General features: G+C 42.5%; 3 protein-coding genes across 6 annotated transcripts; all 3 read right to left on the reverse strand.

The window, feature by feature from the left end:
• On the reverse strand, positions 1 to 14,194 carry LOC138208653 (uncharacterized). Its single transcript, XM_069166717.1, has 7 exons — positions 12,510 to 14,194; positions 10,322 to 10,452; positions 9,316 to 9,325; positions 7,451 to 9,088; positions 6,797 to 6,819; positions 4,548 to 4,697; positions 1 to 2,159 (listed from the first exon to the last, which is right to left on the reverse strand). The coding sequence occupies exons 1-7, from the start codon at positions 14,145 to 14,147 to the stop codon at positions 488 to 490; spliced, it is 5,262 nt and encodes a 1,753-aa protein (XP_069022818.1). The 5' UTR covers positions 14,148 to 14,194; the 3' UTR covers positions 1 to 487.
• A 4,109-nt stretch (positions 14,195 to 18,303) lies between these two features.
• LOC138209377 (E3 ubiquitin-protein ligase TRIM39-like) lies at positions 18,304 to 20,410 on the reverse strand. 4 transcript variants are annotated; one of them, XM_069167922.1, is made up of 2 exons: positions 20,184 to 20,410; positions 18,304 to 20,147 (listed from the first exon to the last, which is right to left on the reverse strand). In XM_069167922.1, the coding sequence occupies exons 1-2, from the start codon at positions 20,408 to 20,410 to the stop codon at positions 18,767 to 18,769; spliced, it is 1,608 nt and encodes a 535-aa protein (XP_069024023.1). In that variant the 3' UTR covers positions 18,304 to 18,766. The 4 variants fall into 4 exon arrangements, with proteins under 4 accessions (XP_069024023.1, XP_069024025.1, XP_069024024.1 ...); XM_069167924.1 differs by having other exon boundaries at positions 18,304 to 19,597; positions 19,724 to 20,410; XM_069167923.1 differs by having other exon boundaries at positions 18,304 to 19,657; positions 19,724 to 20,410.
• A 3,314-nt stretch (positions 20,411 to 23,724) lies between these two features.
• LOC138209376 (E3 ubiquitin-protein ligase TRIM21-like) lies at positions 23,725 to 25,408 on the reverse strand. The gene has a single exon (XM_069167920.1). It carries the CDS (start codon positions 25,380 to 25,382, stop codon positions 23,727 to 23,729), a length of 1,656 nt encoding a protein of 551 aa, XP_069024021.1. The 5' UTR covers positions 25,383 to 25,408; the 3' UTR covers positions 23,725 to 23,726.
• Between the last annotated feature and the right edge of the window lie 2,188 nt (positions 25,409 to 27,596).

Here is a 27,596-nt window from a genome sequence, read left to right on the forward strand (position 1 = left end):
TATTGGTCAAATTTAATAACACATACATCATCTATCAGTGTACTGACACTCATGATTGATTAATCTGCTGATTGTTTCCGACATTAACTGATCAATAATATGACATGTAGCCCATAAACACCCTAACATGTTGATGTTTCGTACCTGCCTCTCACTGCTGCAGTTATTACATCACATTATGTTACATTTGATTGTAAAATCTCTTCATCAAAAAACAGAAAAAACTTCAACCTGCAGAGAAAATGTGTTTCCTGCTCAGACATGTTGATGTTGTGACTCTGAAGCTTTCTGACACTCTGACAGAAACATTCCAGCTCAGGACATCATGACTTTTAATGCTGCATCATCACATCAGACAGGAAACAGTGGGGACATACTGGACATCAGAGGAGACACATTTCCCTCAGCCTCAGTCCCACAGACCGGATCACAGAGAACCTTTTTAATAAGTACGTTCACTGATGGAGACGCTTCATCATGAAACAGATCAGGCAGTTTGATTGACAGGAGAGATGATCAGAGGTGCAGAGTTTTTACCACCCTCATTAAAACAGGGACTGAAGAATGGGAGGAGTTTGTCAGTGAAGGAGCAGCCAGTAAAGGAGTAGATAAGAGCTGCAGCATCGACATCATAAAAAGAGACCAGACCCTCCTCATAATCCACAAACACCCCCACCTTCTCAGGACCAGACCCAAGACTCAGATGGACTGAAGGGTCAGCAAAAGCTTTGTATTCATTTCCATTTCTCAACCATATAGTCCAGAAACCTTTTTGAGGAGTCGGCATGATTTTTCCCTTCCTGTTGATCGACTCTTTGACCACTCCTAAATCCCATTTAGTCTTTCCTTTAACCTGAACCTCAAAGTAAAATCTGCCTGCTACGAAACTCTGTTTTCCTAAAACACAACCACATTTAGAAAACCTCTCTGGGTTGTCTGGAAGATTCTTCCTCACATCACCAAGGTTCACTTGTTTCCCGTCATTAGACAGGATGAGTTTAGGATGTGCTGTATCAGGATCCAGAGTCACGTCCACTGCAGACTGCTGGAGTCTCTTCAGCTTGGCCTCAAACAGCAGCTTCCTCTTTTTCCTGTGGATCTCCTCCAGCTGAACCACAGCTCTCACCACAGTCCCCTCATATGATGGTGGACGGACGCTGACCTCTGTCCGGTCCTCGGTGGATGGAGCAGCTGTCAGGGACGAGAAGCTTTGGAGGAGGTGGAGGTGGTCTGCAGAGCGTGAGAGCTGCTCCACCTCAGAGCTCCTCTTCATCAGCTCAGAGATTTCCTGCTGCAGATCTGAGATGAAACCTTCAGCCTGTTTCTCTACTGTTTCCTGCTTCTCTTGGATCTCCTCTATGAGCTCGTTCAGGCCTCTCTCAGCCGCCTCCTTCAGAGCAGTGAACACCTCAACACCTTCTGCTTTCTCTCTGTCTGCAGCAGCTTTACTCGTCTTCATCGACTCTTTGAGCTCCTCAATCTTCAGTCGTCTCTTCTGGATCATCTGCTGAATCTCAGCCTCAGTCTTCCCCAGCTCTGCCTTCTTTCCTTCATATTCTTCTCTCAGAGGAACCAACTCGTGTGTCTTGTGGTCTAAAACAGAGCAGAGCATGCAGACACATGTCTGGTCGGTCTGACAGAACAGCTCCAGAGGTTTATGGTGCTTCGTACACATCCTGCCTTCCAGGTTGTCCACAGGCTCCGTCAGCTGATGTCTTTTCAGGCTGGACGTTGTCAGATGAGGCTGCAGGTGAGTCTCACAGTAGGAGGTCAGACACACCAGGCAGGACTTGAGGGCCTTCAGTTTGGTTCCAGTGCAGACGTCACAGGGAACTTCTCCTGGTTTGGCAGCTTGTTGCTCTGAGCTGCTGCTGCTGGCTTTCTGTTGAGCTTCATGTCTGAACTGAGCAACTATCTCAGAGATGAACGTGTTGACTCTCAGCTGAGGTCTAGTGTTGAACTTCTCTTTACACATGGGACACTGACACCTGTCGGTAACGGTCCAGTGTTGAGTGATGCAGTTTTTGCAGAAGTTGTGTCCACATGGTGTGCTGACTGGATCAGTGAACACATCCAGACAGATGGAGCACAGAAACTGATCCTCAGAGAGAAGACAGCTGGCAGCAGACATGTCTGCAGTCTGAGGACAAAAGTCAAAGAGGGAAAAACATCATTTTAAAAAGAGTTATAATGAAAAATATTCTTCTATTGTTTCTTCTGTTCTACAGCTGAACTTCAGAGTTAAAGTGACACGAGGAGTCGGTACGAAATGAAAGGAGTTGAACTTCCTGTTTGATTGAAGCTGTAAGTTTTGTGTTGATGCTGGTTGTTGAAACAGTAAATCTGATCAGCTGTACTCACCAGTGTTGGACTCAGGTGTTGAGGAAGAACAGATGAAGTTTATTTTATCTTCAGATAGAAACACAGAGATTCGTCCCGACTGCAGCTCTGCCGTCTCTCTAACTAACTTTATCTTTCACTTTTTCACTTTAACGTGACCTGGAATCTGGTTGTTCCAGGTTGGCTTCGCCTCTCTGCTGGTTTTTGTCAGGGTGTGTGTCCTCATTCAGGTTCAGACATTATTTAAGTTGCGACACTGTTTCTAAAAAACTTTGGGATGCTGTGTAAAATGTAAATAAAATAAATGTGATGATTTACAAATCATATAAACTCATATAAATGAAAATAGACCAAAGACAATAAATCAACTGTTGAAACTGAGGAAGTTTATTGATTTTTGAATTTGATGGCAGTAACACATCTCAAACGAGTTGAAACAGGGTCAACAAAAGACTGGAAAAGTTGCATAAGGCAACAAAAAACAACTGGTGGAATATCTCACTACTAATTAGGTTAATTAGTAAATTAGGTTAACTGGCAACACACACACACACACACACACACACGGAGGTGGGGCTTTATCTGCGGCGGAAAATTAAATCCAGAAGCGCATGAAAAGCGATTGGAGTCGTACAGCCAGTGGAACCATCTGATCAATAAGCAGAGCGGAGACATGATTCTTAACCAGAGTTACCCTGTAGTAGTAGTATCCTCATGTTTGCTGTGTGTCACATGCTGTGAACAGTTAGTTGGATGAATAGTTACGATTCTCCTTCTAAACCAAATTAACCTCATCAACACTGTTGGTCATATAATCTGATGGGAGACAGAATTAAGTGTAACACCAATCTGAAGGCAGACTGATGGAAGCAGTACATTGACCCAATACCGCCCCCTAGTGTATAAATCAAAGTGGTTTCATTCCTAGATATTACTGTTTTTTACAGAGTGACTGTGCAGCTCTGTCTTTCAGGGTTTGTTTCCTCCTTCCTGTATCTCACTGAGTTTATTGCAGCTCACAGATCAGTTTTACAAAATGACTTCAACTAAACAAACTGATGGTTTAAGTTTTCACAAATCGTTGGATTTTAACAGTTTATTTCGTCCCTTGTGAAAAATCTTCACGTGAAAAGTGATTGAAGCTGTAAGTTTTGTGTTGATGCTGGTTGTTGAAACAGTAAATCTGATCAGGTGTACTCACCAGTGTTGGACTCAGGTGTTGAGGAAGAACAGATTCAGTTTATTTTATCTTCAGAAAGAAAGAGATTCTTCCCGACTGCAGCTCTGCCGTCTCTCTCCTAACTTTCACTTTCACTTTCAGGTGACCTTGAATCTAGTGTTTCCAGTTTGGCTCCGCCTCTCTGCTGCTGTTTGTCAGGGTGTGTTTCCTCATTCATCTTCAGACATTATTAAAGTTACAACACTGTTTCCCAAAAAGTTGGGATGCCGTGTAAAATGTAATAAAAATAAATATGATTTACAAATCACTCATTTAAATGAAAATATACCAACGACAACATAACTGTTGAAACTCAAAGTTCATTGTTTTATGAAAAATATGTTCTTATTTTGAGTTTGATGGCAGCAACACATCTAAAAAAAATTGGAATAGGGTAAACAAAAGACTGGAAAAGTTGTGTAAAGCTAAAAAAAAAAAAAAATAAAAACACCTGGTGGAACATCTCACTACTAATTAGGTTACCTGGCAACAGATCAGCAACATTATTGGGTATAAAAAGAGCATTTCAGAGAGGCAGAGTCTCTCAGAAGTGAAGATGGGGAGAGGAAACTTTTCTGAAGTTTCAGATCATGACAGATGGTCGTGCTGGAAAAGACATTAAATAAATTTGTTCAAAAAATTTTAATTATTCATTGAAAAGAAGTAAACATGAGTTTTCCAGTCAGACCTGGACGCAGCGTTTACACACAAAATGCTGATGATGGCTGAATTTTTAATGACATTCATAACGGACACTAAAATCTTATTAACATCTATGATATCAAACATGATCCTCCTGAAGCATCAGACTGCACCCAGCCAATAGTTTCAACATGTCATTTATTGGATCAACATTCTTCATTAATACGCCCATCAACATGTGCAATATTACAATATATACACGTTATTTTTGTATGTATAGCAGGTGGAAACCAGCAGCCTTCAATGGGGACTAAAATCTGCAGCAGGACGCCGTCAGTGTCCGAACATCTCCTGCGAGGCGTAGGTCATGTAGAGGAAGCCGTCCTCGTCCTGGTGATCTTTGTACACCTGCGCCATGGTGAGCGACATGCTGGCCAACCCGCTGTTGTTGATGAGCAGGTAGAAGGCCTGACTGGGCAGCAGAGCCATCCGGTTCCTGAGACACAAGATGAAGAGCTGCTTTAAATGAATGTCGTTCTGCCGGCTGCACGTCGCCCGTTAGCTGCGTCACATGACACGCCGAGTCGGCACAAATCTCTGTAATGATCCGTCTGCGACCAGACTGCATTAAAATTCTAAGCATTTTAAGGAATTAAAACAAGAAACACTCTTGCATGTAAAACCCAGAATGCACTGCAAGAGGAAAATGAGCCGCTGCTCGCAGTTTTAAAAACTTTAACGTTCCTTTGTGTCAGATAATCGACTGAAGTCCCCACATTTATCTAAAGGTGACATTTTGTCACACCGTCAGTGCTTCGTCTGCTGGCTGTCGTTTCCAAGTTATTCCAGAGCTGCCACCAAAATGATGCAACACTTTCTACAAAAAAATTAAAAAAAAGTCAACAAACCATCTGAAAGAAAAACTGTTCTTCAAACAAAAGTTTCTCTTCTAATGCTGGTACTATGCACTTATTTTAGGTTTCCCCATCGGGCAGAAATTCTGGGTAGTATTCTTCAGGAGCCGGTACTAAAAACACCGACTACACAGAGGGAATCATTACAATCACAGCGTCATGAGACACCGAGCTGTTTATTTTAGTCACTGGACTACTTGATTAAAAGCGACCCGTGTGTCATGTTGAAGATGAGGTGAACACACACACACACACACACACACACACACACACGCAAGAAAAGCGATTGGAGTCGTACAGACAGTGGAACCATCTGATCAATAAGCAGAGCGGAGACATGATTCCTAACCAGAGTTACCCTGTAGTAGTAGTATCCTCATGTTTGCTGTGTGTCACATGCTGTGAACAGTTAGTTGGGTTAATAGTTACGATTCTCCTTCTAAACCAAACTAACCTCATCAACACTGTTGGTCACGTAATCTGATGGGGGACAGAGTTAAGTGCAACACCAAACTGAAGGCAGACATCTGGAAACTACATTGACTCAATACCGTCCACTAGTGTACAAATCAAAGTAGTTTCATTCCCAGAGATTACTCCTTTAAAGAGTGCAGGTGCAGCTCTGTCTTTCAGGGTTTGTTTCCTCCTTCCTGTATCTCACTGAGTTTAATGTAGCTCACAGATCAGTTTTACAAAATGACTTCAAATAAACAAACTGATGGTTTAAGTTTTAACAAATCATTGGATTTTAACAGTTTATTTCATCCACTGTGACAAATCTTCACGTAAAAAGTGACTGAAGGTTAGGTTAGGTAAATTAGGTAGTTACTTTATTAATCCCCGAGGGGAAATTTTTTCGCTACAGCAGCATACAGAAGCAATAGATAATAATATAATAATAGAAATACAATAAAATAGCAGTAAAAAATATAAAATATAAAATGCACAGTATATACAGTACAGTATATATCTATATATATTATATATAAACAACCAAGAAGCACAGTCAACAGTGTTATTGTTGTATGATGGATTTTGCCAGAGGTGAGTTATTGTACAGTCTTATTGCAGTCGGCAGGAATGATCTCCTGTATCTGTCCTTGTGACAGCGGAGCTGGAGGAATCTTTTGGAGAAAGTGCTCGGCTGTCCCTGCAGCAGGTGGTGGAGAGGGTGGTCAGGATTATCCAATATGGATAATAGTTTGTTCTGCGTCCTCCTCTCCACCACCTTTTCCAGGCTGTCCAGTTTGTAGCCGATGATGGAGCCGGCCTTCTTAAACAGTTTGTTAAGTCTGTTGGTGTCACCTGCTCCAATGCTGCTCCCCCAGCAGACCCCAGCGAAGTACAATGCACTGGCCACAACAGACTGGTAGAACATCTCCAACATCTTGCTGCACACATCGAAGGATCGAAGTTTCCTCAAGAAAAAGAGGCGACTCATCCCCTTCTTGTAGACAGTGTTGATGTTGGTCTTCCAGTTCAGTCTGTTGTTGAAGCTGTCAGATAAATGTGGTGGAGTGGAAGGAGACAGGAGCTGAACATGGAAGTACTCAAATAAAGTACAAATACCTCCAAATTGTACATGAGTACTTCAGTACGTGTACTCAATTACTTTCCACCACAGACTCTTCTCATGTTGTTCCTGGATGTAAACAGGAAGTTGAGGTGTTCATGTTGTTACCTAATGGCTGCTCTTCTGTTGCCCTCTGTTGGACACAGAGCGGAAATACACCAGGCTAAAAAGTTTCAAAATAAAAGATTTTTCACAATCTCAGCATTTTAATATTGATCATTACAAAAACAGTGGAGGCTGAAAACAGATATTATTTTCAGAATATGCTTTATTGGTCAAATTTAATAACACATACATCGTCTGTCAGTGTACTGAGACTCAGGATTGATTAATCTGCTGATTGTTTCCTACATTAACTGATCAATAATATGACATGTAGCCCATAAACACCCCAACATGTTGATGTTTCGTACCTGCCTCTCACTGCTGCAGTTATTACATCACATTATGTTACATTTGATTGTAAAATCTCTTCATCAAAAAACAGAAAAACCTTCAACCTGCAGAGAAAATGTGTTTCCTGCTCAGACGTGTTGATGTTGTGACTCTGAAGCTTTCTGACACTCTGACAGAAACATTCCAGCTCAGGACATCATGACTTTTAAAGCTGCATCATCACATCAGACAGGAAACAGTGGGGACATACTGGACATCAGAGGAGACACATTTCCCTCAGCCTCAGTCCCACAGACTGGATCACAGAGAACCTTTTTAATAAGTACGTTCACTGATGGAGACGCTTCATCATGAAACAGATCAGGCAGTTTGATTGACAGGAGAGATGATCAGAGGTGCAGAGTTTTTACCACCATCATTAACACAGGGACTGAAGTATGGGAGGAGTTTGTCAGTGAAGGAGCAGCCAGTAAAGGAGTAGATAAGAGCTGCAGCATCGACATCATAAAAGGAGACCAGACCCTCCTCATAATCCACAAACACCCCCACCTTCTCAGGACCAGACCCAAGACTCAGACGGACTGGAGGGTCAGCTTTAGCTTTGTATTCATTTCCATTTCTCAACCATATACTCCAGAAACCTTCCTGAGGACTTGCTTTGGTGTTTTCCTTCCTGTTGATCGACTCTCTGACAACTCCTAAATCCCACTTAGTCTTTCCTTTAACCTGAACCTCAAAGTAAAATTTGCCTGCTGAGAAACTCTGTTTTCCTAAAACACAAACACATTCAGAAAACCTCTCTGGGTTGTCTGGAAGATTCTTCCTCACATCACCATGGTTCACTTGTTTCCCGTCATCAGACAGGATGAGTTCAGGATGTGCTGTATCAGGATCCACAGTCACGTCCACTGCAGACTGCTGGAGTCTCTTCAGCTCGGCCTCAAACAGCAGCTTCGTCTTTTTCCTGAGCGTCTCCTCCAGCTGAACCACAGCTCTCACCACAGTCCCCTCATATGATGGTGGACAGATGCTGACCTCTGTCCAGGTCTCGGTGGGTGGAGCAGCTGTCAGGGACCAGAAGCTTTGGAGGAGGTGGAGGTGGTCTGCAGAGCGTGAGAGCTGCTCCACCTCGGAGCTCCTCTTCATCAACTCAGAGATTTCCTGCTGCAGATCTGTGATGAAACCTTCAGCCTGTTTCTCTACTGTTTCCTGCTTCTCTTGGATCTCCTCTATGAGCTCGTTCAGGCCTCTCTCAGCCGCCTCCTTCAGAGCAGTGAACACCTCAACACCTGCTTTCTCTCTGTCTGCAGCAGCTTTACTCGTCTTCACCGACTCTTTGAGCTCCTCAATCTTCAGTCGTCTCTTCTGGATCATCTGCTGAATCTCAGCATCTGTCTTCCCCAGCTCTGCCTTCTTTCCTTCATATTCTTCTCTCAGAGGAACCAACTCGTGTGTCTTGTGGTCTAAAACAGAGCAGAGCATGCAGACACATGTCTGGTCGGTCTGACAGAACAGCTCCAGAGGTTTATGGTGCTTCGTACACATCCTGCCTTCCAGGTTCTCCACAGGCTCCGTCAGCTGATGTCTTTTCAGGCTGGACGTTGTCAGATGAGGCTGCAGGTGAGTCTCACAGTAGGAGGTCAGACACACCAGGCAGGACTTGAGGGCCTTCAGTTTGGTTCCAGTGCAGACGTCACAGGGAACTTCTCCTGGTTTGGCAGCTTGTTGCTCTGAGCTGCTGCTGCTGGCTTTCTGTTGAGCTTCATGTCTGAACTGAGCAACCATCTCAGAGATGAACGTGTTGATGTTTAGTTCAGGTATTCTCTGGAACACCTTATTACACATGGGACACTGACACCTGTCGGTAACGGTCCAGTGTTGAGTGATGCAGTTTTTGCAGAAGTTGTGTCCACATGGTGTGCTGACTGGATCAGTGAACACATCCAGACAGATGGAGCACAGAAACTGATCCTCAGAGAGAAGACAGCTGGCAGCAGACATGTCTGCAGTCTGAGGACAAAAGTCAAAGATGGAAAAACATCATTTTAAAAAGAGTTATGAAGACAAATATTCTTCTATTGTTTCTTCTGTTCTACAGCTGAACTTCAGAGTTAATGTGACACGAGGAGTCGGTATGAAATGAAAGGAGTTGAACTTCCTGTTTGATTGAAGCTGTAAGTTTTGTGTTGATGCGGGTTGTTGAAACAGTAAGTCTGATCAGCTGTACTCACCAGTGTTGGACTCAGGTGTTGAGGAAGAACAGATTCAGTTTATTTTATCTTCAGATAGAAACACAGAGATTGGTCTCGACTGCAGCTCTGACTTCTCTCTGACTAACTTTCTCTTTCACTTTCAGGTGACCTTGAATCTCGTTTCCAGTTTGGCTCCGCCTCTCTGCTGCTGTTTGTCAGGGTGTGTTTCCTCATTCAGGTTCAGACATTATTAAAGTTACAACACTGTTTCCCAAAAAGTTGGGATGCTGTGTAAAATGTAATAAAAATAAATATGATTTACAAATCACTCATATTTAAATGAAAATAGACCAAAGACAACATAACTGTTGAAACTCAAAGTTCATTGTTTTATGAAAAATATATTCTTATTTTGAGTTTGATGGCAGCAACACATCTAAAAAAAAATTGGAATAGGGTAAACAAAAGAGTGGAAAAGTTGTGTAAAGCTAAAAAAAAAAAAAAAACACCTGGTGGAACATCTCACTACTAATTAGGTTACCTGGCAACAGATCAGCAACATTATTGGGTATAAAAAGATCATTTCAGAGAGGCAGAGTCTCTCAGAAGTGAAGATGGGGAGAGGAAACTTTTCTGAAGTTTCAGATCATGACAGATGGTCGTCCTGGAAAAGACATGAAAGAAATTTGTTTAAAAAAATTAATTGTTCATTGAAAAGAAGTCAACGTGAGTTTTCCAGTGAGACCTGGACGAAGCATTTACACACAAAATGCTGATGATGGCTGAATTTTTAATAACATTCATAACGGACACTCAAATCATATTAACATCTATGACATCAAACATGATCCTCCTGAAGCATCAGACTGCACCCAGCCAATATTTTCAACATGTCATTTATTGGATCACTATTCTTCATAAAAACACCTATCAACATATACAATATTACAATATATACACATTATTTTTGTTTGTACAGCAGGTGGAGACCAGCAGCCTTCAACGGGGACTAAAATCTGCAGCAGGACGCCGTCAGTGTCCGAACATCTCCTGCGAGGCGTAGGTCATGTAGAGGAAGCCGTCCTCGTCCTGGTGATCTTTGGACACCTGCGCCATGGTGAGCGACATGCTGTTGTTGATGAGCAGGTAGAAGGCCTGACTGGGCAGCAGAGCCATCTGGTTCCTGAGACACAAGACGAAGAGCTGCTTTAAATGAGTGTCGTTCTGCCGGCTGCACGTCGCCCGTTAGCTGCATCACATGACACGCCGAGTCGGCACAAATCTCTGTAATGATCCGTCTGCGACCAGACTCCATTAAAATTCTAAGCATTTTAAGGAATTAAAACAAGAAACACTCTTGCATGTAAAACCCAGAATGCACTGCAAGAGGAAAATGAGCCGCTGCTCGCAGTTTTAAAAACTTTAACGTTCCTTTGTGTCAGATAATCGACTGAAGTCCCGACATTTATCTAAAGGTGACATTTTGTCACACCGTCAGTGCTTCGTCTGCTGGCTGTCGTTTCCAAGTTATTCCAGAGCTGCCACCAAAATGATGCAACACTTTCTACAAAAAAAAAAAAAAAAAGTCAACAATCCATCAGAAAGAAAAACTGTTCTATAAACAAAAGTTTCTCTTCTCCTGCTGGTACTATGCACTTCTTTTAGGTTTCCCCATCGGGCAGAAATTCTGGGTAGTATTCTTCAGGAGCCGGTACTAAAAACACCGACTACACAGAGGGAATCATTACAATCACAGCGTCATGAGACACCGAGCTGTTTATTTTAGTCACTGGACTACTTGATTAAAAGCGACCCGTGTGTCATGTTGAAGATGAGGTGACCACACACACACACACACACACGCACTCGCAAGAAAAGCGATTGGAGTCTTTCAGACAGTGGAACCATCTGATCAATAAACAGAGCAGAGACATGATTCCTAACCAGAGTTACCCTGTAGTAGTAGTATCCTCATGTTTGCTGTGTGTCACATGCTGTGAACAGTTAGTTGGGTTAATAGTTACGATTCTCCTTTTAAACCAAACTAACCTCATCAACACTGTTGGTCACGTAATCTGATGGAGGACAGAGTTAAGTGTAACACTAATCTGAAGGCAGATTGATGGAAACTACATTGACTCAATACCGCCCCCTAGTGTATAAATCAAAGTGGTTTCATTCCGAGAGATTACCTTTTTAAAGAGTGCCGGTGCAGCTCTGTCTTTCAGGGTTTGTTTCCTCCTTCCTGTATCTCACTGAGTTTATTGCAGCTCACAGATTAGTTTTACAAAATGACCTCAAATAAACAAACTGATGGTTTAAGTTTTAACAAATCGTCGGATTTTAACAGTTTATTTCATCCACTGTGACAAATCTTCACGTGAAAAGTGACTGAAGCTGTCAGATAAATGTGGTGGAGTGGAAGGAGACAGTAGCTGAACATGGAAGTACACAAGTAAAGTTAAAATACCTCCAAATTGTACTTAAGTACTTCAATAAATGTACTGTTACTTTCCACCACAGACTCTTCTCGCGTTGTTCCTGGATGTAAACAGGAAGTTGAGGTGTTCATGTTGTTACCTCATGGCTGCTGTTCTGAAGCCCTCTGCTGAACACAGAGAGGAAATACACCAGGCTAAAAAGTTTTAAAATGAAACACTTTAAAAATCTCAATGTTATAATATTGATCATTATGAAAACAGTGGAGGCTGAAAACAGATATTATTTTCAGAATCTGATTTATTGGTCAAATTTAATAACACATACATCGTCTGTCAGTGTACCGACACTCATGATTGATTAATCTGCTGATTGTTTCCTCTATTAACTGATCAATAATATGACATGTAGCCCATGAACACCCCAACATGTTGATGTTTCATACCTGCCTCTCACTGCTGCAGTTATTACATCACATTATGTTACATTTGATTGTAAAATCTATTCATCAAAAAACAGAAAAACCTTCAACCTGCAGAGAAAATGTGTTTCCTGCTCAGACGTGTTGATGTTGTGACTCTGAAGCTTTCTGACACTCTGACAGAAACATTCCAGATCAGGACATCATGACTTTTAATGCTGCATCATCACATCAGACAGGAAACAGTGGGGACATACTGGACATCAGAGGAGACACATTTCCCTTAGCCTCAGTCCCACAGACCGGATCACAGAGAACCTTTTTAATAAGTACGTTCACTGATGGAGACGCTTCATCATGAAACAGATCAGGCAGTTTGATTGACAGGAGAGATGATCAGAGGTGCAGAGTTTTTACCACCTTGATTAAGACAGGGACCGAAGTATGGGAGGAGTTTGTCAGTGAAGGAGCAGCCAGTAAAGGAGTAGATAAGAGCTGCAGCATCGACATCATAAAAGGAGACCAGACCCTCCTCATAATCCACAAACACCCCCACCTTCTCAGGACCAGACCCAAGACTCAGACGGACTGGAGGACCAGCAAAAGCTTTGTATTCATTTCCATTTCTCAGACATATAGTCCAGAAACCTTTTTGAGGAGTCGGCATGATGTTTCCCTTCCTGTTGATCGACTCTCTGACCACTCCTAAATCCCATTTAGTCTTTCCTTTGACCTGAACCTCAAAAGAAAACCTGCCTGCAGAGAAACTCTGTTTTCCTAAAACACAAACACATTTAGAAAACCTCTCTGGGTTGTCTGGAAGATTCTTCCTCACATCACCATGGTTCACTTGTTTCCCGTCATCAGACAGGATGAGATCAGGATGTGCTGTATCAGGATCCAGAGTCACGTCCACTGCAGACTGCTGGAGTCTCTTCAGCTCGGCCTCAAACAGCAGTTTCCTCTTTTTCCTGAGCGTCTCCTCCAGCTGAACCACAGCTCTCACCACAGTCCCCTCATCTGATGGTGGACGGACGCTGACCTCTGTCCGGTCCTCGGTGGGTGGAGCAGCTGTCAGGGACGAGAAGTTTTGGAGGAGGTGGAGGTGGTCTGCAGAGCGTGAGAGCTGCTCCACCTCAGAGCTCCTCTTCATCAGCTCAAAGATTTCCTGCTGCAGATCTGTGATGAAACCTTCAGCCTGTTTCTCTACTGTTTCCTGCTTCTCTTGGATCTCCTCTATGAGCTCGTTCAGGCCTCTCTCAGCCGCCTCCTTCAGAGCAGTGAACACCTCAACACCTTCTGCTTTCTCTCTGTCTGCAGCAGCTTTACTTGTCTTCACAGACTCTTTGAGCTCCTCAATCTTCAGTCGTCTCTTCTGGATCATCTGCTGAATCTCAGCCTCTGTCTTCCCCAGCTCTGCCTTCTTTCCTTCATATTCTTCTCTCAGAGGAACCAACTCGTGTGTCTTGTGGTCTAAAACAGAGCAGAGCATGCAGACACATGTCTGGTCGGTCTGACAGAACAGCTCCAGAGGTTTATCGTGCTTCGTACACATCCTGCCTTCCAGGTTGTCCACAGGCTCCGTCAGCTGATGTCTTTTCAGGCCGGACGTTGTCAGATGAGGCTGCAGGTGAGTCTTACAGTAGGAGGTCAGACACACCAGGCAGGACTTGAGGGCCTTCAGTTTGGTTCCAGTGCAGACGTCACAGGGAACTTCTCCTTGTTTGGCAGCTTGTTGCTCTGAGCTGCTGCTGCTGGCTTTCTGTTGAGCTTCATGTCTAAACTGAGCAACCATCTCAGAGATGAACGTGTTGATGTTTAGTTCAGGTATTCTCTGGAACACCTTATTACACATGGGACACTGACACCTGTCGGTAACGGTCCAGTGTTGAGTGATGCAGTTTTTGCAGAAGTTGTGTCCACATGGTGTGCTGACTGGATCAGTGAACACATCCAGACAGATGGAGCACAGAAACTGATCCTCAGAGAGAAGACAGCTGGCAGCAGACATGTCTGCAGTCTGAGGACAAAAGTCAAAGAGGGAAAAACATCATTTTAAAAAGAGTTATAATGAAAAATATTCTTCTATTGTTTCTTCTGTTCTACAGCTGAACTTCACAGAGTTAATGTGACACGAGGAGTCGGTACGAAATGAAAGGAGTTGAACTTCCTGTTTGATTGAAGCTGTAAATTTTGTGTTGATGCTGGTTGTTGAAACAGTAAATCTGATCAGCTGTACTCACCAGTGTTGGACTCAGGTGTTGAGGAAGAACAGATGAAGTTTATTTTATCTTCAGATAGAAACACAGAGATTCGTCCCGACTGCAGCTCTGCCGTCTCTCTGACTAACTTTATCTTTCACTTTTTCACTTTAACGTGACCTGGAATCTGGTTGTTCCAGGTTGGCTTCGCCTCTCTGCTGGTTTTTGTCAGGGTGTGTGTCCTCATTCAGGTTCAGACATTATTTAAGTTGCGACACTGTTTCTAAAAAACTTTGGGATGCTGTGTAAAATGGAAATAAAATAAATGTGATGATTTACAAATCATATAAACTCATATAAATGAAAATAGACCAAAGACAATAAATCAACTGTTGAAACTGAGGAAGTTTATTGATTTTTGAATTTTATGGCAGTAACACATCTCAAACGAGTTGAAACAGGGTCAACAAAAGACTGGAAAAGTTGCATAAGGCAACAAAAAACAACTGGTGGAATATCTCACTACTAATTAGGTTAATTAGTAAATTAGGTTAACTGGCAACACACACACACACACACACACACACACACGGAGGTGGGGCTTTATCTGCGGCGGAAAATTAAATCCAGAAGCGCATGAAAAGCGATTGGAGTCGTACAGCCAGTGGAACCATCTGATCAATAAGCAGAGCGGAGACATGATTCCTAACCAGAGTTACCCTGTAGTAGTAGTATCCTCATGTTTGCTGTGTGTCACATGCTGTGAACAGTTAGTTGGGTTAATAGTTACGATTCTCCTTCTAAACCAAACTAACCTCATCAACACTGTTGGTCACGTAAACTGATGAGGAACAGAGTTAAGTGTAACACCAAGCTGAAAGCAGACTGCTGGAAGATACATTGACTCAATACCGCCCCCTAGTGTACAAATCAAAGTGGTTTCATTCCTAGAGATTACTGTTTTTTTTACAGAGTGACTGCGCAGCTCTGTCTTTCAGGGTTTGTTTCTTCCTTCCTGTATCTCACTGAGTTTATTGCAGCTCACAGATCAGTTTTACAAAATGACTTCAAATAAACAAACTGATGGTTTAAGTTTTAACAAATCGTTGGATTTTAACAGTTTATTTCGTCCATTGTGACAAATCTTCACGTGAAAAGTGATTGAAGCTGTAAGTTTTGTGTTGATGCTGGTTGTTGAAACAGTAAATCTGATCAGCTGTACTCACCAGTGTTGGACTCAGGTGTTGAGGAAGAACAGATGAAGTTTATTTTATCTTCAGAAAGAAAGAGAGATTCATCTCGACTGCAGCTCTGCCGTCTCTCTGACTAACTTTCACTTTAATGTGAAGGAGACCTTGAATCTAGTGTTTCCAGTTTGGCTCCGCCTCTCTGCTGCTGTTTGTCAGGGTGTGTTTCCTCATTCAGGTTCAGACATTATTAAAGTTACAACACTGTTTCCCAAAAAGTTGGGATGCTGTATAAAATGTAATAAAAATAAATATGATTTACAAATCACTCATTTAAAAGAAAATATACCAAAGACAACATAACTGTTGAAACTCAAAGTTCATTATTTTATGAAAAATATGTTCTTATTTTGTGTCTGATGGCAGGAAAACATCTAAGAAAAATTTTGAATAGGGTAAACAAAAGACTGGAAAAGTTGTGTAAAGCTAAAAAAAAAAAAAAAAACAACCTGGTGGAACATCTCACTACTAATTAGATTACTTGGCAACAGATCAACAACATTATTGGGTGTAAAAAGAGCATTTCAGAGAGGCAGAGTCTCTCAGAAGTGAAGATGGGGAGAGGAAACTTTTCTGAAGTTTCAGATCATGACAGATGGTCGTGCTGGAAAAGACGTGAAAGAAATTTGTTTAAAAAAATTAATTGTTCATTGAAAAGAAGTCAACGTGAGTTTTCCAGTGAGACCTGGACGCAGCGTTTACACACAAAATGCTGATGATGGCTGAATTTTTAATAACATTCATAACGGACACTCAAATCTTGTTAACATCTATGACATCAAACATGATCCTCCTGAAGCATCAGACTGCACCCAGCCAATAGTTTCAACATGTCATTTATTGGATCAACATTCTTCATTAAAACACCCATCAACATGTACAATATTACAATATATACACATTATTTTTGTATGTACAGCAGGTGGAGACCAGCAGCCTTCAACGGGGACTAAAATCTGCAGCAGGAAGCCGTCAGTGTCCGAACATCTCCTGCGAGGCGTAGGTCATGTAGAGGAAGCCGTCCTCGTCCTGGTGATCTTTGTACACCTGCGCCATGGTGAGCGACATGCTGGCCAACCCGCTGTTGTTGATGAGCAGGTAGAAGGCCTGACTGGGCAGCAGAGCCATCCGGTTCCTGAGACACAAGACGAAGAGCTGCTTTAAATGAGTGTCGTTCTGCCGGCTGCACGTCGCCCGTTAGCTGCGTCACATGACACGCCGAGTCGGCACAAATCTCTAATGATCCGTCTGCTACCAGACTCCATTAAAATTCTAAGAATTTTAAGGAATTAAAACAAGAAACACTCTTGCATGTAAAACCCAGAATGCACTGCAAGAGGAAAATGAGCCGCTGCTCGCAGTTTTAAAAACTTTAACGTTTCTTTGTGTCAGATAATCGACTGAAGTCCCCACATTTATCTAAAGGTGACATTTTGTCACACCGTCAGTGCTTCGTCTGCTGGCTGTCGTTTCCAAGTTATTCCAGAGCTGCCACCAAAATGATGCAACACTTTCTACAAAAAAAAAAAAAAAAAGTCAACAATCCATCAGAAAGAAAAACTGTTCTATAAACAAAAGTTTCTCTTCTACTGCTGGTACTATGCACTTATTTTAGGTTTCCCCATCGGGCAGAAATTCTGGGTAGTATTCTTCAGGAGCCGGTACTAAAAACACCGACTACACAGAGGGAATCATTACAATCACAGCGTCATGAGACACCGAGCTGTTTATTTTAGTCACTGGACTACTTGATTAAAAGTGACCCGTGTGTCATGTTGAAGATGAGGTGACCACACACACACACACACACACACACACACGCAAGAAAAGCGATTGGAGTCGTTCAGACACTGGAACCATCTGATCAATAAACAGAGCAGAGACATGATTCCTAACCAGAGTTACCCTGTAGTAGTAGTATCCTCATGTTTGCTGTGTGTCACATGCTGTGAACAGTTCGTTGGGTTAATAGTTACGATTCTCCTTTTAAACCAAACTAACCTCATCAACACTGTTGGTCACGTAATCTGATGGAGGACAGAGTTAAGTGTAACACCAATCTGAAGGCAGATTGATGGAAGCTACATTGACTCAATACCGCCCCCTAGTGTATAAATCAAAGTGGTTTCATTCCCACAGATTACTTTTTTTAAAAGAGTGCCAGTGCAGCTCTGTCTTTCAGGGTTTGTTTCCTCCTTCCTGTATCTCACAGACTTTATTGCAGCTCACAGATCAGTTTTACAAAATGACTTCAAATAAACAAACTGATGGTTTAAGTTTCAACAAATCGTTGGATTTTAACAGTTTATTTAATCCACTGTGACAAATCTTCACGTGAAAAGTGACTGAAGCTGTCAGATAAATGTGGTGGTGTGGAAGGAGACAGTAGCTGAACATGGAAGTACTCAAGAAAAGTAAAAATACCTCCAAATTTTACTTAAGTACTTCAATAAATGTACTGTTACTTTCCACCACAGACTCTTCTCACCTTGTTCCTGGATGTAAACAGGAAGTTGGGGTGTTCATGTTGTTACCTAATGGCTGCTGTTCTGAAGCCCTCTGCAGGACACAGAGAGGATGTACACCAGGCTAAAAAGTTTTAAAATGAAACACTTTAAAAATCTCAATGTTATAATATTGATCATTATAAAAACAGTGGAGGCTGAAAACAGATATTATTTTCAGAATCTGCTTTATTGGTCAAATTTAAAAACACATACATCATCTGTCAGTGTACTGACACTCATGATTGATTAATCTGTTGATTTTTTTCCCACATTAACTGATCAATAATATGACATGTAGCCCATAAACACCCCAACATGTTGATGTTTCATACCTGCCTCTCACTGCTGCAGTTATTACATCACATTATGTTACATTTGATTGTAAAATCTCTTCATCAAAAAACAGAAAAACCTTCAACCTGCAGAGAAAATGTGTTTCCTGCTCAGACGTGTTGATGTTGTGACTCTGAAGCTTTCTGACACTCTGACAGAAACATTCCAGCTCAGGACATCATGACTTTTAATGCTGCATCATCACATCAGACAGGAAACAGTGGGGACATACTGGACATCAGAGGAGACACATTTCCCTCAGCCTCAGTCCCACAGACCGGATCACAGAGAACCTTTTTAATAAGGACGTTCACTGATGGAGACGCTTCATCATGAAACAGATCAGGCAGCTTGATTGACAGGAGAGATGATCAGAGGTGCAGAGTTTTTACCATCTTCATTAAGACAGGGACTGAAGTATGGGAGGAGTTTGTCAGTGAAGGAGCAGCCAGTAAAGGAGTAGATAAGAGCTGAAGCATCGACATCACAAAAGGAGACCAGACCATCCTCATAATCCACAAACACCCCCATCTTCTCAGGACCAGACCCAAGACTCAGACGGACTGGAGGACCAGCAAGAGCTTTGTATTCATTTCCATTTCTCAGATTTATAGTCCAGAAACCTTTTTGAGGAGTCGATATGATGTTTCCCTTCCTGTTGATCGACTCTCTGACCACTCCTAAATCCCATTTAGTCTTTCCTTTAACCTGAACCTCAAAGTAAAATCTGCCTGCAGAGAAACTCTGTTTTGCTAAAACAGAGACACAGAAAGAAAACCTCTCTGGGTTGTCTGGAAGATTCTTCCTCACATCACAATGGTTCACTTGTTTCCCGTCATCAGACAGGATGATGTTAGGATGTGCTGTATCAGGATCCAGAGTCACGTCCACTGCAGACTGCTGGAGTCTCTTCAGCTCGGCCTCAAACAGCAGCTTCCTCTTTTTCCTGAGCGTCTCCTCCAGCTGAACCACAGCTCTCACCACAGTCCCCTCATATGATGGTGGACGGACGCTGACCTCTGTCCGGTCCTCGGTGGGTGGAGCAGCTGTCAGGGACGAGAAGCTTTGGAGGAGGTGGAGGTGGTCTGTAGAGCGTGAGAGCTGCTCCACCTCAGAGCTCCTCTTCATCAGCTCAGAGATTTCCTGCTGCAGATCTGTGATGAAACCTTCAGCCTGTTTCTCTACTGTTTCCTGCTTCTCTTGGATCTCCTCTATGAGCTCGTTCAGGCCTCTCTCAGCCGCCTCCTTCAGAGCAGTGAACACCTCAACACCTTCTGCTTTCTCTCTGTCTGCAGCAGCTTTACTCGTCTTCACCGACTCTTTGAGCTCCTCAATCTTCAGTCGTCTCTTCTGGATCATCTGCTGAATCTCAGCCTCTGTCTTCCCCAGCTCTGCCTTCTTTCCTTCATATTCTTCGGTCAGAGGAACCAACTCGTGTGTCTTGTGGTCTAAAACAGAGCAGAGCATGCAGACACATGTCTGGTCGGTCTGACAGAACAGCTCCAGAGGTTTATGGTGCTTTGTACACATCCTGCCTTCCAGGTTCTCCACAGGCTCCGTCAGCTGATGTCTTTTCAGGCTGGACGTTGTCAGATGAGGTTGCAGGTGAGTCTCACAGTAGGAGGTCAGACACACCAGGCAGGACTTGAGGGCCTTCAGTTTAGTTCCAGTGCAGACGTCACAGGGAACTTCTCCTGGTTTGGCAGCTTGTTGCTCTGAGCTGCTGCTGCTGGTTTTCTGTTGAGCTTCATGTCTGAACTGAGCAACCATCTCAGAGAACAACGTGTTGACTCTCAGTTGAGGTCTAGTGTTGAACTTCTCTTTACACATGGGACACTGACACCTGTCGGTAACGGTCCAGTGTTGAGTGATGCAGTTTTTGCAGAAGTTGTGTCCACATGGTGTGCTGACTGGATCAGTGAACACATCCAGACAGATGGAGCACAGAAACTGATCCTCAGAGAGAAGACAGCTGGCTGCAGACATGTCTGCAGTCTGAGGGCAAAAGTCAAAGAGGGAAAAACATCATTTTAAAAAGAGTTATAAAGACAAATATTCTTGTATTGTTTCTTCTGTTCTACAGCTGAACTTCACAGAGTTAACGTGACACGAGGAGTCGGTACGAAATGAAAGGAGTTGAACTTCCTGTTTGAATGAAGCTCTAAGTTTTGTGTTGATGCAGGTTGTTGAAACAGTAAATCTGATCAGCTGTACTCACCAGTGTTGGACTCAGGTGTTGAGGAAGAACAGATGAAGTTTATTTTATCTTCAGATAGAAACACAGAGATTCGTCTTGACTGCAGCTATGTCTTCTCTCTGACTAACTTTAACTTTGACTGTAATCTGAACTTGAACCTTGTCCTTCCAACGTTGCATCGCTTTTTATTGCTGCTGTTTGTCAGGGTGTGTTTCCTCATTCAGGTTCAGACATCAATATAGTTATAACCGAGTTTTCAAAAAAGTTAGGATGCTGTGTAAAATGGACATAAAATAAATGTGATGATTTACAAATCATGTAAACTCATATTGAAATGAAAATATACCAAAGACAACATAACTGTTGAAACTCAAAGTTCATTGTTTTCAGAAAAATATGTTCTTATTTTGAGTTTGATGGCAGCAACACATCTAAAAACAATTTGGAATAGGGTAAACAAAAGACTGGAAAAGTTGTGTAAAGCTAAAAAAAAAAAAAAAACACCTGGTGGAACATCTCACTACTAATTAGGTTACTTGGCAACAGATCAGCAACATTATTGGGTATAAAAAGAACATTTCAGAGAGGCAGAGTCTCTCAGAAGTGAAGATGGGGAGAGGAAACTTTTCTGAAGTTTCAGATCATGACAGATGGTCGTGCTGGAAAAGACATGAAAGAAATTTGTTTAAAAACATTAATTGTTCTTTGAAAATAAGTCAATGTGAGTTTTCCAGTGAGACCTGGATGAAGCATTTACACACAAAATGCTGATGATGGCTGAATTTTTAATAACATTCATGACGGACACTCAAATCATATTAACATCTATGACATCAAACATGATCCTCCTGAAGCATCAGACTGCACCCAGCCAATAGTTTCAACATGTCATTTATTGGATCAACATTCTTCATTAAAACACCCATCAACATGTACAATATTACAATATATACTCGTTATTTTTGTATGTACAGCAGGTGGAGACCAGCAGCCTTCAACGGGGACTAAAATCTGCAGCAGGAAGCCGTCAGTGTCCGAACATCTCCTGCGAGGCGTAGGTCATGTAGAGGAAGCCGTCCTCGTCCTGGTGATCTTTGTACACCTGCGCCATGGTGAGCGACATGCTGGCCAACCCGCTGTTGTTGATGAGCAGGTAGAAGGCCTGACTGGGCAGCAGAGCCATCCGGTTCCTGAGACACAAGACGAAGAGCTGCTTTAAATGAGTGTCGTTCTGCCGGCTGCACGTCGCCCGTTAGCTGCGTCACATGACACGCCGAGTCAGCACAAATCTCTAATGAGCCGTCTGCGACCAGACTCCATTAAAATTCAAAGCATTTTAAGGAATTAAAACAAGAAACACTCTTGCATGTAAAACCCAGAATGCACTGCAAGAGGAAAATGAGCCGCTGCTCGCAGTTTTAAAAACTTTAACGTTCCTTTGTGTCAGATAATCGACTGAAGTCCCCACATTTATCTAAAGGTGACATTTTGTCACACCGTCAGTACTTCGTCTGCTGGCTGTCGTTTCCAAGTTATTCCAGAGCTGCCACCAAAATGATGCAACACTTTCTACAAAAAAAAAAAAAAATAAAATAAAAAAAAAAAATAGTCAACAAACCATCGGAAAGAAAAACTGTTCTACAAACAAAAGTTTCTCTTCTACTGCTGGTACTATGCACTTATTTTAGGTTTCCCCATCGGGAAGAAATTCTGGGTAGTATTCTTCAGGAGCCGGTACTAAAAACACCGACTACACAGAGGGAATCATTTCAATCACAGCGTCATGAGACACCGAGCTATTTATTTTATTCACTGGACTACTTCATTAAAAGCGACCCGTGTGTCATGTTGAAGATGAGGTGACCACACACACACACACACACACACACTAACAGTTAGTTGGGTTAATAGTTACGATTCTCCTTCTAAACCAAACTAACCTCATCAACACTGTTGGTCACGTAATCTGATGGGGGACAGAGTTAAGTGTAACACCAATCTGAAGGCAGACTGCTTGAAGATGCATTGACTCAATACCGCCCCCTAGTGTATAAATAAAAGTGGTTTCATTCCGAGAGATTACCTTTTTAAAGAGGGCCGGTGCAGCTCTGTCTTTCAGGGTTTGTTTCCTCCTTCCTGTATCTCACTGAGTTTATTGCAGCTCACAGATCAGTTTTACTAAATGACTTCAAATAAACAAACTGATGGTTTAAGTTTTAACAAATCGTCGGATTTTAACAGTTTATTTCATCCACTGTGACGAATCTTCACGTGAAAAGTGACTGAAGCTGTCAGATAAATGTGGTGGAGTGGAAGGAGACAGTGGCTGAACATGGAAGTACTCAAGTAAAGTACAAATACCTCAAATTTGTACTTTAGTACTTCAGTAAATGTACTCAGTTACTTTCCACCACAGACTCTTCTCATGTTGTTCCTGGATGTAAACAGGAAGTTGAGGTGTTCATGTTGCCTAATGGCTGCTGTTCTGAATCCCTCTGCTGGACACAGAGAGGAAATACACCAGGCTAAAAAGTTTCAAAATAAAACACTTTCACAATCTGAACGTTACAATATTGATCTTTATAAAAACAGTGGAGGCTGAAAACAGATATTATTTTCAGAATCTGCTTTATTGGTCAAATTTAATAACACATACATCATCTATCAGTGTACTGACACTCATGATTGATTAATCTGCTGATTGTTTCCGACATTAACTGATCAATAATATGACATGTAGCCCATAAACACCCTAACATGTTGATGTTTTGTACCTGCCTCTCACTGCTGCAGTTATTACATCACATTATGTTACATTTGATTGTAAAATCTCTTCATCAAAAAACAGAAAAAACTTCAACCTGCAGAGAAAATGTGTTTCCTGCTCAGACATGTTGATGTTGTGACTCTGAAGCTTTCTGACACTCTGACAGAAACATTCCAGCTCAGGACATCATGACTTTTAATGCTGCATCATCACATCAGACAGGAAACAGTGGGGACATACTGGACATCAGAGGAGACACATTTCCCTCAGCCTCAGTCCCACAGACCGGATCACAGAGAACCTTTTTAATAAGTACGTTCACTGATGGAGACGCTTCATCATGAAACAGAACAGACAGTTTGATTGACAGGAGAGATGATCAGAGGTGCAGAGTTTTTACCACCCTCATTATTACAGGGACTGAAGAATGGGAGGAGTTTGTCAGTGAAGGAGCAGCCAGTAAAGGAGTAGATAAGAGCTGCAGCATCGACATCATAAAAAGAGACCAGACCCTCCTCATAATCCACAAACACCCCCACCTTCTCAGGACCAGACCCAAGACTCAGACAGACTGGAGGACCAGCAAAAGCTTTGTATTCATTTCCATTTCTCAACCATATAGTCCAGAAACCTTTTTGAGGAGTCGGCATGATTTTTCCCTTCCTGTTGATCGACTCTCTGACCACTCCTAAATCCCATTTAGTCTTTCCTTTAACCTGAACCTCAAAGTAAAATCTGCCTGCTACGAAACTCTGTTTTCCTAAAACACAACCACATTTAGAAAACCTCTCTGGGTTGTCTGGAAGATTCTTCCTCACATCACCAAGGTTCACTTGTTTCCCGTCATTAGACAGGATGAGTTTAGGATGTGCTGTATCAGGATCCAGAGTCACGTCCACTGCAGACTGCTGGAGTCTCTTCAGCTCGGCCTCAAACAGCAGCTTCCTCTTTTTCCTGAGCGTCTCCTCCAGCTGAACCACAGCTCTCACCACAGTCCCCTCATATGATGGTGGACGGACGCTGACCTCTGTCCGGTCCTCGGTGGATGGAGCAGCTGTCAGGGACGAGAAGCTTTGGAGGAGGTGGAGGTGGTCTGCAGAGCGTGAGAGCTGCTCCACCTCAGAGCTCCTCTTCATCAGCTCAGAGATTTCCTGCTGCAGATCTGAGATGAAACCTTCAGCCTGTTTCTCTACTGTTTCCTGCTTCTCTTGGATCTCCTCTATGAGCTCGTTCAGGCCTCTCTCAGCCGCCTCCTTCAGAGCAGTGAACACCTCAACACCTTCTGCTTTCTCTCTGTCTGCAGCAGCTTTACTCGTCTTCACCGACTCTTTGAGCTCCTCAATCTTCAGTCGTCTCTTCTGGATCATCTGCTGAATCTCAGCCTCTGTCTTCCCCAGCTCTGCCTTCTTTCCTTCATATTCTTCTCTCAGAGGAACCAACTCGTGTGTCTTGTGGTCTAAAACAGAGCAGAGCATGCAGACACATGTCTGGTCGGTCTGACAGAACAGCTCCAGAGGTTTATGGTGCTTCGTACACATCCTGCCTTCCAGGTTCTCCACAGGCTCCGTCAGCTGATGTCTTTTCAGGCTGGACGTTGTCAGATGAGGCTGCAGGTGAGTCTCACAGTAGGAGGTCAGACACACCAGGCAGGACTTGAGGGCCTTCAGTTTGGTTCCAGTGCAGACGTCACAGAGAACTTCTCCTGGTTTGGCAGCTTGTTGCTCTGAGCTGCTGCTGCTGGCTTTCTGTTGAGCTTCATGTCTGAACTGAGCAACTATCTCAGAGATGAACGTGTTGATGTTTAGTTTTGGTCTTTTCCGGAACACCTTATTACACATGGGACACTGACACCTGTCGGTAACGGTCCAGTGTTGAGTGATGCAATTTTTGCAGAAGTTGTGTCCACATGGTGTGCTGACTGGATCAGTGAACACATCCAGACAGATGGAGCACAGAAACTGATCCTCAGAGAGAAGACAGCTGGCAGCAGACATGTCTGCAGTCTGAGGACAAAAGTCAAAGAGGGAAAAACATCATTTTTAAAAGAGTTATCAGGAAAAATGTTCTAAAATTGTTTCTTCTGTTCTATAGCTGAATTTCAGAGTTAAAGTGACACGAGGACTCCGTACGAAATGAAAGGAGTTGAACTTCCTGTTTGATTGAAGCTGTAAGTTTTGTGTTGATGCTGGTTGTTGAAACAGTAAATCTGATCAGCTGTACTCACCAGTGTTGGACTCAGGTGTTGAGGAAGAACAGATGAAGTTTATTTTATCTTCAGAAAGAAAGAGAGATTCGTCTCGACTGCAGCTCTGCCTTCTCTCTGACTAACTTTAACTTTGACTTTAAAGTGACCTGGAATCTAGTTTTTCCAGTTTGGCTCCGCCTCTCTGCTGCTGTTTGTCAGGGTGTGTTTCCTCATTCAGGTTCAGACATTATTAAAGTTACAACACTGTTTCACAAAAAGTTGGGATGCTGTGTAAAATGTAATAAAAATAAATATGATTTACAAATCACTCATATTTAAATGAAAATATACCAAAGACAACATAACTGTTGAAACTCAAAGTTCATTGTTTTATGAAAAATATATTCTTATTTTGAGTTTGATGGCAGCAACACATCTAAAAAAAAATTGGAATAGGGTAAATAAAAGACTGGAAAAGTTGTGTAAAGCTAAAAAAAAAAACAAAAAAAAAAACACCTGGTGAAACATCTCAATTAGGTTACTTGGCAACAGATCAGCAACATTATTGGATATAAAAAGAGCATTTCAGAGAGGCAGAGTCTCTCAGAAGTGAAGATGGGGAGAGGAAACTTTTCTGAAGTTTCAGATCATTACAGATGGTCGTGCTCGAAAAGACGTGAAAGAAATTTGTTTAAAAAAATTAATTGTTCATTGAAAAGAGGTCAATGTGAGTTTTCCAGTGAGACCTGGACGCAGCGTTTACACACAAAATGCTGATGATGGCTGAATTTTTAATAACATTCATAACGGACACTCAAATCTCATTAACATCTATGACATCAAACATGATCCTCTTGAAGCATCAGACTGCACCCAGCCAATTGTTTCAACATGTCATTTATTGGATCAACATTCTTCATTAAAACGCCCATCAACATGTACAATATTACAATATATACACGTTATTTGTGTATGTACAGCAGGTGGAGACCAGCAGCCTTCAACGGGGACTAAAATCTGCAGCAGGACGCCGTCAGTGTCCGAACATCTCCTGCGAGACAAAGGTCATGTTCAGGAAGCCGTCCTCGTCCTGGTGATCTTTGTACACCTGCGCCATGGTGAGCGACATGCTGGCCAACCCGCTGTTGTTGGTGAGCAGGTAGAAGGCCTGACTGGGCAGCAGAGCCATCCGGTTCCTGAGACACAAGACGAAGAGCTGCTTTAAATGAGTGTCGTTCTGCCGGCTGCACGTCGCCCGTTAGCTGCGTCACATGACACGCCGAGTCGGCACAAATCACTGTAATGATCCGTCTGCGACCAGACTCCATTAAAATTCTAAGCATTTTAAGGAATTAAAACAAGAAACACTCTTGCATGTAAAACCCAGAGTGCACTGCAAGAGGAAAATGAGCCGCTGCTCGCAGTTTTAAAAACTTTAACGTTCCTTTGTGTCAGATAATCGACTGAAGTCTCCACATTTATCTAAAGGTGACATTGTGTCACACCGTCAGTGCTTCGTCTGCTGGCTGTCGTTTCCAAGTTATTCCAGAGCTGCCACCAAAATGATGCAACACTTTCTACAAAAAAAAAAAAAAAAAAAAAAAAAAAAAGTCAACAAACCATCGGAAAGAAAAACTGTTCTTCAAACAAAAGTTTCTCTTCTACTGCTGGTACTATGCACTTATTTTAGGTTTCCCCATCGGGCAGAAATTCTGGGTAGTATTCTTCAGGAGCCGGTACTAAAAACACCGACTACACAGAGGGAATCATTACAATCACAGCGTCAGGAGACACCGAGCTGTTTATTTTAGTCACTGGACTACTTGATTAAAAGCGACCCGTGTGTCATGTTGAAGATGAGGTGACCACACACACACACACACACACACACACGCGCGCACACACACACACACACACACACACACACACACGCAAGAAAAGCGTTTGGAGTCGTACAGACACTGGAACCATCTGATCAATAAGCAGAGCAGAGACATGATTCCTAACCAGAGTTACCCTGTAG

Source organism: Embiotoca jacksoni, unplaced genomic scaffold (genome assembly GCF_022577435.1).
Source record: "Embiotoca jacksoni isolate LCO1_2020_lvr unplaced genomic scaffold, fEmbJac1.0.p SCAF_4, whole genome shotgun sequence".
Lineage (NCBI taxonomy): Eukaryota > Metazoa > Chordata > Actinopteri > Embiotocidae > Embiotoca > Embiotoca jacksoni.